General features: G+C 43.0%; 1 protein-coding gene across 2 annotated transcripts in view; it reads left to right on the plus strand.

Moving 5' to 3' along the window:
- Nucleotides 1-14,903, plus strand: part of faf1 (Fas (TNFRSF6) associated factor 1) — a 105,744-nt gene extending 90,841 nt beyond the window's left edge. The window contains exons 18-19 of one of the 2 annotated variants that reach the window (XM_088426134.1): nt 73-288; nt 14,152-14,903. In XM_088426134.1, the coding sequence (XP_088282260.1) occupies nt 73-288; nt 14,152-14,235 (300 nt within the window). In that variant the 3' untranslated portion in view covers nt 14,236-14,903. The remainder of the gene's footprint in view (nt 1-72; nt 289-14,151) is intronic. The other variant, XM_088426135.1, reaches the window with a different exon arrangement.
- Nucleotides 14,904-15,431: the final 528 nt, after the last annotated feature.

Raw genomic sequence — 15,431 nt, forward strand, 5'->3', positions numbered from 1 at the left:
CAATCGTGACGAATCTAGTTATTTTTTTAGCTCACGTGTGCTCTATTCACCATATTGTTTGCTTTCTGTCAGGCCATACGTTTGTCACTGGAACAGACTCTACCACCTGAGCCTGGCGAGGAGTTGGTGGATCAGGTCAGCAAGCTGCGAATCCGCACACCCAGCGGCGAGTTTCTGGAAAGGCGGTTCCTGTGCAGTTGTAAGCTACAAGTCCTCTTTGACTTTGTGGCCTCCAAGGGATACCCCTTCGACGAGTTCAAGCTCCTCACTACCTTCCCTCGTAGAAATGTGAGTTTTTTGTTGTTTTTTTTCTGTGTGAGATTACGAGAGAGTGTGAAACTACCAGGACTCCATTCCAGATATTCCCACAAACATGCGATACTGTCTCATAATTTTCACCTCTAGCATTGGAATAAAAGGCAAATTTGATTCCAGTGGAATCAGATTGGGTTCTGCATATATTCGAGATCTGTTCTTAAAAATAAAGCATTAACCTAATCATAAATAACTGTCCACAAAATAATCAACAAAGTTCCCGACCTGTTCCCAAAAAGAATTAATTATAAATATATATTTGTCCACACAAAAATAAGTATATATTTGTCCACACAAAAATACTAAAGATAAAATGTCCTGTTTTGGGGTTACAGTAGAGGTCTGTTCACAAAAATAAATTAACTTAATTATTAATATTTGCCCCCCAAAAAACAATATCCCTGTTCTCAGAATGAAAGAATTCTAAAAAAAATATTTGTCCACAGAAAAATATTCATCTTAAAGTGTCCTCTTTTGGTATCATTGTAGAGATGTGTTCACAAAATAAATTATGAACTTGACAGGTAACGAGAGATGGCGCCGAATGAGTTGGGTCGAACCATTATAGTATGGGGGAGAATCTGTCTTTAAAAAAAAAAAAAAATGAAATTGAATAATTTACTGAACATAACTTGTGCTTTATAAATTTATGTTTTCCTGGAACAATTAATAATTATTTTTAAAGGATTTTTGCATGTGTTTTATTTAAAATCTCAGTACCCCATGAAGTTCCTTCAAGTACCCCCAGAGGTACTAGTGCCTCCATTTGAGAACCACTGATTTAAACCTTTGGCGTCCTTAATGTTTCACGCATTGAAAGACTTTTTTGGGGGGGGCATTCATTTATTTTTGCTAAGACACTCCACTAACAGTTTGACGTCCATGTATTATTTGTCGTGTTTATTTTGAAGTGTGCCTTCGTAGGTGACTTGGTTGCTCTTTTTTTGTCTAACCCTTATTTCCAGGCAAGCAGTGGACACTCGGCACTGCTCTTTACACAACCCAACTTCTTACCTAGACGAGTTACTCCAGAAGTTGCATACCAAGCGATACCTCTCTCCTCCCCCTTGTATGCTCATTTCAATATCAGACAGTCGATTGCTAAATGTTGAAATCCACATTTAAAGTGTTGAACGACCACAAAAGAGCTAAGGAAGTTTGACCTCTCGACAGATGAAAAATGGCTTCCTCCGCAATTACTTAAAAAAAAAAAAAAAAAGTACCGCTTTAAGCCACTCCTCATTGGTGCCTGCATCATGTAGGTATGCAGCTTGAGCTAAATGACAGATTGTCAATCAGGTGTAAGCAGTATTTATTTATTTTTTTGTCCATACAGAGAAAGTTTTCCGAGTCAATCACACATGAGCGGCCAGAAGATTGCACGAGGAGGAAAGAAATCTTTGGGAGCCTCTTACCTTCTGTCATAAATAGGAATTTCAAGTGTAAACTCTGCTTTTTAATCATGTTTGGCCAGCTACTTGCTTCACTCTGGTTAGATGTCGTAGCTCTTACTCATAGTGCAGCTGCGACTCACCGTGACTACGTACAGCCAAGACATGGAAAAAAGGCATAACAGTACAGTAACTGTATAAGGTTTTATAATGTAAGATTTAAGTAATATGTGTAATGCCATAATATTTCTCTTGAATCTGTAAAATACACTTTTCATATTTAAAAAATTCAATTACCCACATACACATGATACACATGCGTTGGCGGTAGGGGGTTGGCGGTCAGTCCTCATTAACCACGAAAAGTGAGGGCTTGTATACATCTCACATAAAATGTATACTATGTCCTTTTGCTTTAGCTGTTGTGTGTTTTTCAATTGCTTGCAGTGCATCACATTTTATTTATGCATACCAGTTATAGTTAAAAACTTACTGGTAAGTTTTCCTTCCACTACTTGAGTTTATACCAATTAGTGTGCCTATTGTGAATACAGTACACGATAACTGAGGATACAGTTGTCAGCACCAATAGTTGTAGTCTCTGATTCTTCTGCTGACTGCAAACCCAATCATTAACAGTGCCTGGTCGCCACGCTATGGTAAGAGGCTAATGAGCACTGTTTTAAATGTAGGTGTTAATTAGCCATGCTGCAGGGGAGAAAAAACAAACAAACAAAAAACGTAAATTTCCATTAATCTAGAGTTGATGTGGCGGTAGCAGTGAGGTGTGTATTTCTCTTTGCGTGGGCTTGCCCAGGCAGTGTGCAGCAACGCTCTTTAGAGACCAGTACGCACAAACACCACAAGCCATTACCCACACTAATGCAAAGCTTGCATTTCATTTTGTCACTATCACACAATTAACATTGAGATATTTTCAAGCACTACTTTAAGCATTCACAGTTTTTTTCATAGTCATGAATAAACGTGTTATACACTGAGATAATGATGTCTGCCGTTCAAATGGAATTCCAGCTAAAATAGGTTGGCAGGATTTAAGCTACGTTCACACTGCAGGGCTTAATGCTCAATTTTGAATATTTTGTGAAGTCCGATTTTTTTATTTATTTATTTTTTTTCTTGAGGTGGTTCACATTTCCAAATAAATGTGAACTGTGTGTGAACGCCAAATGGCCCAAAACTGTCCCACAATGAGGTCACACACAGTTAACGCAGTTAACGTTGGTGTTTTTGGAAATACCGCAACAGATTGCCGAATGGCTTTCACACCGGAGCCACAATATTTTCAATCTGTGACATTTAAGGTGGAAAGGAGCGGGAAAGGTGCAGTATTCGGCCATGGTATTTTGTGTCATGACAACAATGTCTCCCCCAGACATTTGGAGCAAACTGAGAGGAGAGAGACACACGCACACACACAGAAAATACACTTTGTTCTCCCTACCTCAGAATATATTCAAACTTCTTTGCCTGGTCCGCTATTGTTGTTTTGTTTGGGATTTAGGAATTGGGTCACTTCAGGCTGCAGTGTTAACCCAATCTTAGAAGTAGGAGAGAAGACAACCAAGAGAAACAGTAGAAACACAACAAAAAGTTGAAGCTTGCTGCACACAAGTCGATAAGCTCCGTCGCCACCGGTTCTCCGTATTTCACCATCACACTGATGGTGTGCAATGGAATTTTTATAGCGTGGATGGCACTGGCTTTGTAGACTTTGTAGTTTCCATTCAGCTTCGTAATTGTTTTCCTGGAAATGACATCACACTTCCAGTTTTTTTGCCCAGCAGGCTTTCTTTTTAGAAAAACAATTAGTTTATCAATTGTATGATATAGAAATGTTTTCGCCATTCACGCCCGGAGCTGACGGCACGACATCATTGGCGCAGTGTGTGCACTGGTCTTAAGATGAAGAAAATAATTAATCTGAGGAGCTGCCTGATGGGGAACTGGTTGGAGAAGACACATGGAGTCGTTATTAAAAAGACAATGATTGAGAAAAGTGATGGATTTTCAGGAAAACGCAGATGAGCAGAGCGCCAGTATGAGGCTGTGAACACAGGCCCTTGTCTAATCCCACAGCCCTGAATTGTAATTAAATGAGGAAGAGCATAGAAAGCCTCCATCCCGTCCAGACGCTCTCACTGTTGCTCTGCCAGGATTAGAAGATTGAGCACTATTGCTTAAGTGGGGAGAGCATAGAAAGACTCCATCCCATCCAGACGCTCTCACTGTTGCTCTGCCAGGATCAGAGGATGGAGCACTATTGCTTTTGTAATTCCACACAACTGTTGACATCTTTCATCTTCTCTCTACTTCTATACAACTTGGTCTCATGTCATGCTTTTATTTGATCGTACTTTTTTTGTTCCTTTAGTGTACTATTTTCATCATGTCCTAATGTCTCATACCCACAGCTGTCTCTACCATTGTCGCACTCAAGCCAATCCATCAACCTAGTTGCCCTCCATTGCACTTCTGGCTAAATAAACCGTACCCTCCAAAAAAAAGTGAAAGGGAAATAAATCACGTGGATCTGTTTGATGTATTTTGTATACTGTGTACACAATACATCAAACAGATCAAATGTCCAGAATTTCTTGCTCAAGCTGCCTCTTGAAAAAACCGCGGCAATCAATGCCCATCCCTCTCCGATTTTTGGACTCCTCATCAGGATTTGGTCCCAGTGGCTTATCTCCTCAGCACTACAGCAGGCCTTACACTGGCATCATTTGTACGGGGCTTAGCCGTGCTCAGAGAACTAACCCTTTCTACAACTGTCTGCAAAATTGAAAAAAAGGAAAGGAGGTGGGGCCTTAATGTATCACTTCTCATCATTCAACAATTTTCCTGCCTTTTTAAGCCTAGCAAGCCTCTACTGAGAGGCCCAAGGTCACCGTCCCTCTTGACAAATTGAACATATTTAGTTGCTAGCCTTCCCGGCGTCGTCAGACAGCGAGTCATACTAGCGTACTATTTGCCTTTCCTCGTTCTCGATACTGTACTCTTTCCCGCTCGACTAAGCAGTCTTCCAGCTTGATTCTCAGACAAAACATGAGATTCTGAAACAATAAACAGAAGCACAAAAGAAGCTGTGTACTGCATTGAAATAGATTTTACATCTGTCGTACGGATGTTTTTTTTGTTTTTTTTTCAGTAAAGCATCTCTCGCAGTGTAATTTCAGAATAGTTTAATTTACCCAAAGTGGCTCCCTCTGTTGCATTCCCTCAAAATAATAAAATGTAATGCCTACGCCAGCCGAGTGCCATTCCCTCTTAAGATCTATCAATGTCTGTGGCTAGTTTGACACTGATCATTTCTTTTTAAAAGTTGCCGTCTTTGCATTTTCCCATCGCCTGTCTCCGAGTCTACCTCCGAGTCCCTGCAACGTTCTTTCCTTTTGTCTCAGATTACCTCTCTCCTTCTCTTCCCCCTCAGTGCCACACAGTCCCTTACGTCCATTTTAGTTCTATATTAAGCTTATTAAATCACTGCACGTTCATAAATTTGAACTATAGTCAATACACCTTTTCCACATTTCCCATTTACCTCTTCGGTCCCCCTTTACCCGGTTCTGTCTGTGCGATGATGTGTTGCGCTTCCTTTTGTAGTTCTATGTACTCGCCTTTTTAGTGTTCACACCATGGCGGTACGTGCTGTCAATGCTCCTGGCAGCCGATAATGATCTCCCGCTGCTTTTTTTAATTTGCCAAATAAACACTACACAACATTGATTTAAAACGGATAGGCTATTTGGTTTTAATTAATATACAAGACCTTTAATAGCCTCTTAGAAATGCGTTACTTCAGCTGCACATTTAATTTTGTTAGAATCGGACATCTTGTTGACATCTTGAACCGTGTTTGCTTTATCTTTCTTTTCTGTCGTGTCATTTTTTTTTTGTTTGAAAAATTAACTTGAACCAGTTCTTGTGTGAATAAAATCTGCTGCTGCTATTGTGTTACTGCAGTACTTCTCAAATATATTTTACAAAGCCCCCCCTAGGAAAGAGAAAACATCCTGTGCCCACTCCCCCTACTTGCCACGCCCAGCATAAATGATTATCTGTAAAAAAATTAAGTACAACTAAAACTATCCTTTTTAATATTGACACAAGGAAAACACAATATTAAAATACAACTGTTCATCATTTTTTTTACAGTATTTGTAGAGTTTAAAGGTTTGTCTGAGCAGGAAAAAAAAACCCAATTGCATCAAAGTGCCTGAAAAAAAAAGATACCATTCCTTATTTTATCACAATTACGCTTCACATGGCTAAAACAAATTATTTTACAGTCATTGCAGATTCACTCTATAGTGGGCTATCATTTGCGACCATAACTTAATTTGTTGCAGTTTTACCTCTCTATTTGACCATGTCTGCTTGCAATCCACCACCTCCACGGCCGCTGATGAACACTGCCTATTATCAATAGCTTGGTATTTATTTTACATTTTGCAATGGTGGGAACTGTGTTTGGGGCCTCATAAATGGTACTAAGAGACATACTAGCCTAGAAAAATTGTAGTTAAAAACAAATAGTCAAACCCCTACTTTCCATAAATAGGCATACTGCTAGTGGTTGCTTGAAATCTTATCACCAATGAAAACTAAGGGAACACTACTTGGCATAAAAAAGCTATTCTGATTAAAAATGTTGCTTATAACGTCATTGTCATGTACAGAAATGTAGTACAACCCACATACACACACGCTGACATACGTCCAAGGAAGCCTTATGCTACTTAGGCAGCACCAGCTAGCTTCAGCTTGTTACCAGTCAGTCAATGATTGATCTCATCAAGGCTTCGACAGGAAAGACAAAGTCAAGCTAATTGCAAAATAAAGTTGACTGTAATAATTCTTTCCGTGGGCTGATCGAGGGTGCATTCAAATCCGAAACCCGAAATGAAAAGGGACCACATTTTGGTTGTTTTTGTTTTGTGCGGTTTGTTTTTGTTGTTGTTTTTGACTCAGCAAACTACAGTGCCTTGCAAAAGTACTAGGACACTTTCACCTTTTCCATTTTGTCAGGTTTACACGTTCACACACAAATAACAGCCAACTGTAAAGTGAAAGCAAAATGATTTTGTTCTACAACTGTTAATAGAACATGAGTTAAGACTCTGTGAACTCTCTTCTGTCTTTTGGGATATGCCTCCAGTCTACAAGATTTGCACATCTAGACAGTGAAATTTTAGCCCATTCCTCTTGACAAAACAACTCATGCTATTTTGCTGGGCGAGTCATGATTTAGAATAGCCAACACATAAATGTTTGGGGAGTTTTTTGAAAGGTGGGAGAAAATTGGAATACCTGTAGAAAACCCAAGCAGGCATGGGTAAAACATGGAAATTCCACACAGAAAGGCCGCAGCTAGATGCAAACTCAGGACCTCTGCACTGTGAGGCAGACATGTTAACACCGCTACCATACATATTATATCATGGACAACATGCCGTATCTAGGCTCGAAATAAGTGAGTGTGCATTGCTCTTTATGACATAAATATTGGACATTATGCCTCATAAAAATACATGGAATTGCTCAACTCAGAATCAAGTGCCCACCAAGGATCCTAAATGTTTTTTGAACGACAGTTTATTTGTGTTCAAGAGTGCCAGGTTTCGTTAGACTTAATCCGTGAGCCATATGGAACAATCACCATGATTTAGGTTGCACATGGTTCATGGATTGCTCAGTGGTAAAAATGTGTGCCGAATCATGAAGGCTGCATTTCAATTAACATTGCACATTAGCTGGAGGAGGTGGTCTAGGAAGAGTAGGAGGCATAGTCACCAAGGTTCTACGAATTTAAAAAAAAATGAATTAAAAAACAACTATAACATAATTGCACCAAATAAAATATTGACATCAATGTAATAGCCTTATCTGGCTTTAATTTTGAAGAATAAAAGAAACAAAACGAAATAAAAGGAAACAAAACTTTAAAACTCTAAATTCCCAATTACACAACATGAGATTCTACTGCTCGCTGATATAGCTGTTAGGACGGATATTTTGGCACTTTTCGCTAATGCATATAGGGGCTTACTACGGATGAGTTGAACACTGCGAAAATCTAAGATATGACTACAGAAAGGAAGGAAATCTTAATATCATAAAGTTTTCTTCTGTTGTTTGCCCTTCTCCTCTGCCGTCACTTTTGCTTTGTAGCATCGTCTCACTCCAAATGTAATGTATTGTAACATGTAATGTGGTGTTTTTGAAGCATTTGAAATGATTTACCTGTAAAACACGATTCATAATATGACAAAAATCTTGATACGAAAGTCACTCCGGAGCGGATTGATTTCAAAAAAATAATTTTTTTAGGAATATTAGGCGTTTCAAAACCTGAATATAGTATTGCAATGCACATATTGCGTCACTTTGTATCGCAATGTATCGATAATATTTCCAGCGCTAATAAGTATATGTATATGCATATAGATAGGTAGGTAGGTAGGTAGATATTGAAAAATTCATTGACACAGGGTTGTGAGCAACAACAAGCAAGAGCGCTTGTCCTTGTCTGTCGCATTCATGCATGCACGCTGTTGTGTGGGGCTGTGGTGGCACGGGAGGGAGAGTATGGCTCAGGCAGAGCGGCAGAAAAACAACAGCTTTGTTTGTTGACAGATGCCTCCTTTCTTATGGTCTGTTAATTGGATAACAATGTAAACAATCACCGATGGCGCCTGTCTCCTGTGTCATTGTGGCATCTTGTTTCCCTACTTTGCGTTTTCAGAGTCAGATGCTGTGCTTCCCCTCGTCATCACTGTCTGGCGTAAAACTCACCACCAAATTTTGCTGCAAACGCACACGCGCACTGTTGTATGAAGTTCAAAGACAGATGAACGTGCACGCGTAGCTGCCACACCCCAAAGCCTCATTTACTCCTACCTGATGGTGTTTGGCAAGACAGCCTGCCGGTCTTATTAGCATGTCAGCCTTTTGTGACGCCCCGCTCCCGAGGTGGGGGGAAAGAGGAATACGGCAGCCCAGTTGGTGTTTCAGTCTGCCATCGGGATGCTATATGATTAGCAGCAAGTGTGCGCACACACCCGCCACACTATTCGTTCCCCGCAGTGCTGTGAGGTAGTTGACGAGATGAGGGGCTTGAGGTGATATGGTGGCTTGTCCCTGCTCGCACCAGGCTTCTTGGCACCCTAATGAGAAGTCAAGTGTATAAATGGCACGTTGAAATAGGGGTAGAGATGGGAGATGGGGAGTTCAAGATCAGTGCAGTGCATGTCGTCGGTATGATATTTCCAAACACCCCTGGGAATGTGGAGGTTTGCCTGATGTTGATATGTCCTCTTCACCTTCGCCTCATTTAGTTATTTTACCAGTAAAATTCCACGAGTACCTTGGCCCGTATTTTTTGTCTTTAATTCTCGCTGTGTTAATTGTAATTACCAGATGATTTTATGATCCCCGGAAACTACTTCCTGTAGGCCAGAATGATGGAGTACAGTGATCCCTCGCTACTTTGTGCCTCCCCTAACGCACCCTCAGTGTATCACAGATTTTTTTATTTAATAAAAAAAACATAAATACGTTAAAATAAAAGGCTATATTGTGGAGAGACACGGTAGTTAAATCTTGTGTCTATCTTACAGTGTTTGTGTTTCATAAGGGAGATGGGTATTCCACCACGTGATTGTCTCTCGGCCAGCATGACCATCAACCAATGAGGGCAGGAGTTGTAGTCTACAGTCCAGTTTACTATATAAGATTTAATTAAGATTTAAGTAAATGTGTGTACTGCAGTAATATTTGTCTTAAATATGTAAAGTATGAATATTTTTCACATTTAAAAAAAAAAACATTCAGGTGGATACACATGCATGAAAATGATGTCGGGGGGGTGACACTACTTTGCGGTTTCAACTTATCGCGGTGTGGTTCTGCTCATTAACCAAGAAAAATGAGGGATTACACATCTGTGGAGCCTTATTCAGCTCAATCCACAATAAAAGTCTGATCTCTCACCAAATGGTTCCTACTCTTATTCTTCTTTGGGCACCCACCCACAGGGAGGGTGATGCTTCCCAACCCATGTCTCTCTTTGTGATCTTACACTCTTAACTGGTACCCACTGGTTCGAACTGAGCCTACCAAGCAATATCCTTTCATTGTTTTTATCGTCATGAAAAGTCAAAATCATAATTTAATTCATTCTCCTAATGTGACACTAATTTCAAAATCCATCCACCTTCTACCGCTGTGTTCTGAGGTTGGGTCACAGGGGCAGCCACTTGTGCAGGGAAACCCAGACTTCTTTCTCCCCTGCCACTTCGTCCTCCGGAAGGATCCCCAGGCACTCCCAGGCCATCCGAGAGACATAGTCCCTCCAGCGTGTCTTGGGTCATCCCCAGGGCCTCCTTTCTGTGGGACCTGCTCGAAACAACTCACCAGGGAGGCATACGGGGGGCATCCTAACCAGATGCTCGAACCACCTCAACTGGCTCCTCTCAATGCGGAGGAACAGCGGCTAGACGCTGAGCCCCTCCCAGATGATCTTTGAGGGAGAGCCTGGACACCCTGCGGAGGAAACTCATTTCGGCCATAGGTGAATGCAGGAACATAGATTGACCAGTAAATAGAGAGCGTCGCCTTTCAGCTCAGCTCTTTCTCCACCACGACAGACTGGTGCAGAGTACGCATTACAGCAGACGCCGCACGAGCCGCCTGTCAATCCCCCGTTCCATCCTACCCTCACTCGTGAACAAGAGCCCGAGATGCTTGAACTCCTCCACTTGGGGTAGGACCTCATCCCCAACCCGGAGAGGGCATTCCACCCTTTTCTGACTGAGGACCATGGTCTCAGATTTGGAGGCGCTGATCTTCATCCCAGCCGCTTCACACTTGGCTGCGAACCGCTCCAGTGAGAGTTGGAGGTCACGGCCTGAAGAAGCCAGCAGCACCACGTCATCCGCAAAAAGCAGAGATGTAATGCTGAGGCTCCCAAACCGGACCCCCTCAACGCTTTGGCTGCGCTGAGAAATTTTGTCCATAAAAGTAATGAACAGAATCAGTGACAAAGAGCAACCTTGATGGAGTCCAACCCTCATCCTAAATGAGTTCAACTTACTGCCAGAAATGCGGATCCAAACTTTGACATCGGTGGCACAGGGATCGAACAGCCTGTACAAGGGCATTCGGTACCCTATACTCTTGACGCACCCCTCAGAGATCCCCGAGGGACACAGTCAAACACCTTCTCCAAGTCCACAAAGCACATGTAGACTGGTTGGACGAACTCCCATACACCCTCGAGGATTCTGCCAAGGGTGTAGAGCTGGTCCACTTTTCCACGACTGGGACAAAAAACACACTACTGCTCCTGAATCTGAGATTCGACTTCCTGATGGACCCTCCTCTCCAGCACCCCTGAGTAGACCTTACCGGGGAGGCTGAGGAGTGTGATTCCCCTGTAGTTGGAACACACCCTCTGGTCCTCCTTCTTAAAAAGTGGGACCACCACCTCTTTCTGCCAATCCAGGGGCACTGTCCCCGATGTCCACACGATGTTGCAGAAGCGTGTCAGCCACGACAGCTCTACAGCATCCAGAGCCTTAAGGAACTCCTGGCGGATCTCATCCACCCCCGGGGCCTTGCCACCAAGGACTTTTTTGACCACCTCAGTGACTTCAGCCCCAAAGATGGGAGAGCCAACCTCGGAGAAGACGCTGCTTCCTCAGAGGAACACGTCGATGGAATTGAGGAGGTCTTTGAAGTATTCTGCCCACCGGTTCACGACACCCATAGTTGAGTTCAGCAGTGCCCCATCTGCACGGTAGACAGTGTTAATGGCGCACTGCTTCTCCCTCCTGAGACACCGGATGGTGGATACGAATTTTCTCCATGGCCTCACTGAATTCCTCCCACACTTGAGTTTTTGCCTTGGCGACCGCTGAAGCCGCACTCCGCTTGGCCAGCCGGTACCTGTCAGCTGCATCTGGAGTCCCAAAGGCCAAAAAGGCCCGATAAGACTTTTTCTTCAGCTTACCATCATAGGGTTCGGGGATTGCCGCCCAACAGGCACCGACCATTTTACGGCCACAACTCCGATCAGCCGCCTCGACAATGGAGGCGTGTAACATGGTCCACTCTGACTCAGTGTTCCCCACCTCCCTCGGGACATGGAAGAAATTCTGCCGGAGGTGGGAGATGAAGCAGGGGACTCTGCCACACGTTCCCAGCAGACCATCACGATACGGTTGGGTCTGCCAGTTCTGGCCGGGCTCCCTCCCCACCATCTGAGCCAACACACCACCAGGTGCTGATCAATTGACAGCTCTGCCCCTCTCTTCACCTGAGTGTCCACAACATGCGGCCACAAATCTGAAGACACAAACACAAAGTTGATCATCAAATTGTAGCCTAGGTTGTCCTGGTGCCAAGTACACATATGGACACCCCTATTTTTGAACATGGTCTTCAATATGGACAATCTGTCACGAGCATAGAAGTCCAATAGTAAAATACCACTTGGGTTTAGCTCGGGAGGGGTCTTTCCTCCCAATCGCTTCCAGGTCTCACTGCCATTGCCCACGTGAGCATTGAAGTCCCCCAGTAGAACGAGGAGTCCACGGAGGGTGCTCTCTCCAGCACACCCTCCAAGGATTCCAAAATGGGTGGGTACCCTGAACTGCTGTTTGGTGCATAGGCACAAACAACAATCAGGACCCTTACCCCCACCGCCCCCCCCCCACCCCCACCCGAAGGCGGAGGGAGGCTACCCTCTCATCCACTGGGGTAAACCCCAATATACAGGCGCTGAGCTGGGGGGCAATAAGAAAGCCCACACCTGTTCTGCGCCTCTCGCCGCAGACAACTCCAGAGTGGAAGCGAGTCCAACCCGGAGATGACTGGTACCCGAGCCCAAGCTGTCTGTGGAGGCTAGTCCGACTATATCTAGTCGGAACTTCTTGGCTTCGCACACCAACTCAGGCTCCTTCCCTGCCAGAGAGGTGACATTCCATGTCGCAAGAGCTAGCTTCTGTAGCCGGGGATTGTTGCGCCAAGGTCCCCCACCTTTGGCTCCTGCCCAGCTCACTACGCACCCGATCCCTTTGGCCCCTCCCACAGGTAGTCAGCCCATGTGAGAGGGGACCCACGTCGTCTCTTCGGGTTTTGCCCGGTCGGGCCCCATGGGTGTAGGCCCAGCCACCAGGCGCTCACCAATGAGCCCCACCTCCAGGCCTGGCTCCAGAGGGGGACCCTGGTGACCTGCGTCCGGGCAAGGGAAAACCAGATCTAATTGTGTTTCTCTTTATAAGGGCTAATTTCAAAATGTGAAGTATTATTTCAAAATCCGAAGTTTCATTCAAGGCATCCTGTCCCCAAAATGTATGGCCAAATTTTAATTAAACAACCTCAAGGTTACTACTTCACTGTTACGCATTTCTTCTGAACGGAGGGTGACGACAGACGGTGACACTCGTTCATGATCAGATGTCACGTTTCATTCCCTAGGATAGTCTGTCTCCGACCTGTCACTCTTTTTGTTGTAGGGTGACTCTTTACTGCACTAGGCTTTGCCTTCGATCCACCAAAGCAGGCAGGTACAGGGAATCTCCTGATTATCCTTCACTGTGATTAGAATAGACTTCCTAATCAGAGGGCTTGGAGGAGCAGTCATTAGATAAGCTCTGGACACATCTCATGGTCACAACACCTCCCTGTCAAATAGCTCAGTCAGACAGGTGTTAGATTGGCCCAAAGTAACACAACACTGCTAGTGATTAGCTCACATAAGCAGAGAGGCCCATTAGGTGTCAAGGAAGGTCTCTTTTAAAAAAAAAACAACAACGGTCCCCTGATCCCCTTCATGTCGGCTAACCCAATCATTTCCATGGTCGGTGGTGCTGTATTATTCCTCTGTCCGTGACAAACAGAAAACATGCTTCTTACTTTTTCCGTTGTTGAAATTAAGCCATTACAGGGGCTGCAAATCACACAAAGGGTCTATTGTTATCCGGTATACAATGTATACAATACAAAACAATCAATCGTAGGGTAGAATAATAAAATAAAGCATTGATACTCCAAATAATTTTTGTTGCTACATTTCGCTTCAACATTTGCATTTACCCACACGCATACATTGCCTTGCATTTGTCTCGTTTTTGCCCCCGCCCCCAATAACCTCAGTAGAATGTTATACAACGTAGAAATGCCTCTAAAAGTTGCGTAATTTCATAATTTTAACAACACACTCAATGTGTTATATTTGGACAGTCATGATCTATCTAACCACTAAATTTAGGGGTATACTTAGCCTCCCATTTTTGTAAAATTCTCCCAATTTGAAGTAAAAATTGGGGGGGGGACTTATTGAAGCAAAGTTGACTTGTACTCTGAGAAATACGACATTTACTAATTCCAAACTTAATGTTCCGTCTCTCCACAGATCACTCAGTTGCATCCAGAATCAACTCTACTGGAGGCCAAGTTGTTTCCACAGGAGACTCTCTTTCTCGAGGCCAAAGAGTAGAAAGTGACTCACTGAACTGGCCGACCACACGAGCATGAGCCTAAAAACATCAGGCTCTCAACAGTACACACACACATACATTTACACAAACACTACACGGACATACTGGCATGTTCATGCAGTGACACTCAAGTGCAAGTTAGCTTCTTTGCCTTCGGCCTGGTCATGGTACACACCAACCACTGCATTGGTGTACTGATGTTGCACAGAGGAGTAAAGACAATATCACAAGCACACAGCCAACATTGATACCCCTCTTTCCCCCAAATAAATGAATAAATCACTCAATAAAACAAAAATGCAACTCCCCCAAACTTAAATCTGTCTTTTGCTCGTCCACCCCAAGTCTCACACACACTTCACATTTTGTGTGTGTTGTTACCTGTCCCAAAAACACAACACAGTGACTGCATGGAGATCCAGACTAGACGGACCTTTGTCACAGGAAAAACATTTGTTCACCTCCCCCTCAACACACACACTTATCCCACTTTCTGCCGACCGTCTTTTTCACCACACTCAACCAAGGCTGCTTTTCTTTTGTGACCACATGGTTTATGCGTTTGAAGGATTCAATAAAAGCCAGCGAAAAGATCCAAAATCTCATGTTTGCCTGTATTCTCTCCCTCCCTTCACCCCAAATTTGCTTTCAACACACACTGCTCCAACATTTTGTTTTTCTTCTGGAACAGTTTTAAGTTTGATGTTGTATTGGTTTTAATTTGATATACATTATATAAACTATAAATTTGAACATTCGTTCGTCTCCTTCCCAAATCTTGGCTTTTGCACTCACAAGTCAATTACAATCAAGATGAGAGCTAGAGCTATTGAATACATGTAATTTGATATTCCAATGTCAAAATAAAATCTGAAAATTGACAGGAATATTCAAGGCTTCAGATAACAAAGTAAAATCTTGGTTAAAGAACAATAATAAATACATAAGACAAAAAAATACATCTTTTCTTAACTCATTCAATGCCAGGGAAATAATTTCTCCTGTTTTTAGGAGTCCAGACATGAAATCCCAGATATAATGAAATTTAGAAAAACTATCAGCACAATATATCAGACCTTAATGTATTTGATATTGTTAATTTTTACAATCAGTTAACGTTTATCATTGTTTATTCTTTTTTTTCACATCAAATGTTCAGTTGGTCCAAAGTATTTTTTGTTTCTATAAGGACTGT

The sequence above is a fragment of the Hippichthys cyanospilos genome, chromosome 10, assembly GCF_059441005.1.
Source record: "Hippichthys cyanospilos isolate Australia breed blue-spotted pipefish chromosome 10, RoL_Hcya_1.0, whole genome shotgun sequence".
Taxonomy (NCBI): Eukaryota; Metazoa; Chordata; class Actinopteri; order Syngnathiformes; family Syngnathidae; genus Hippichthys; species Hippichthys cyanospilos.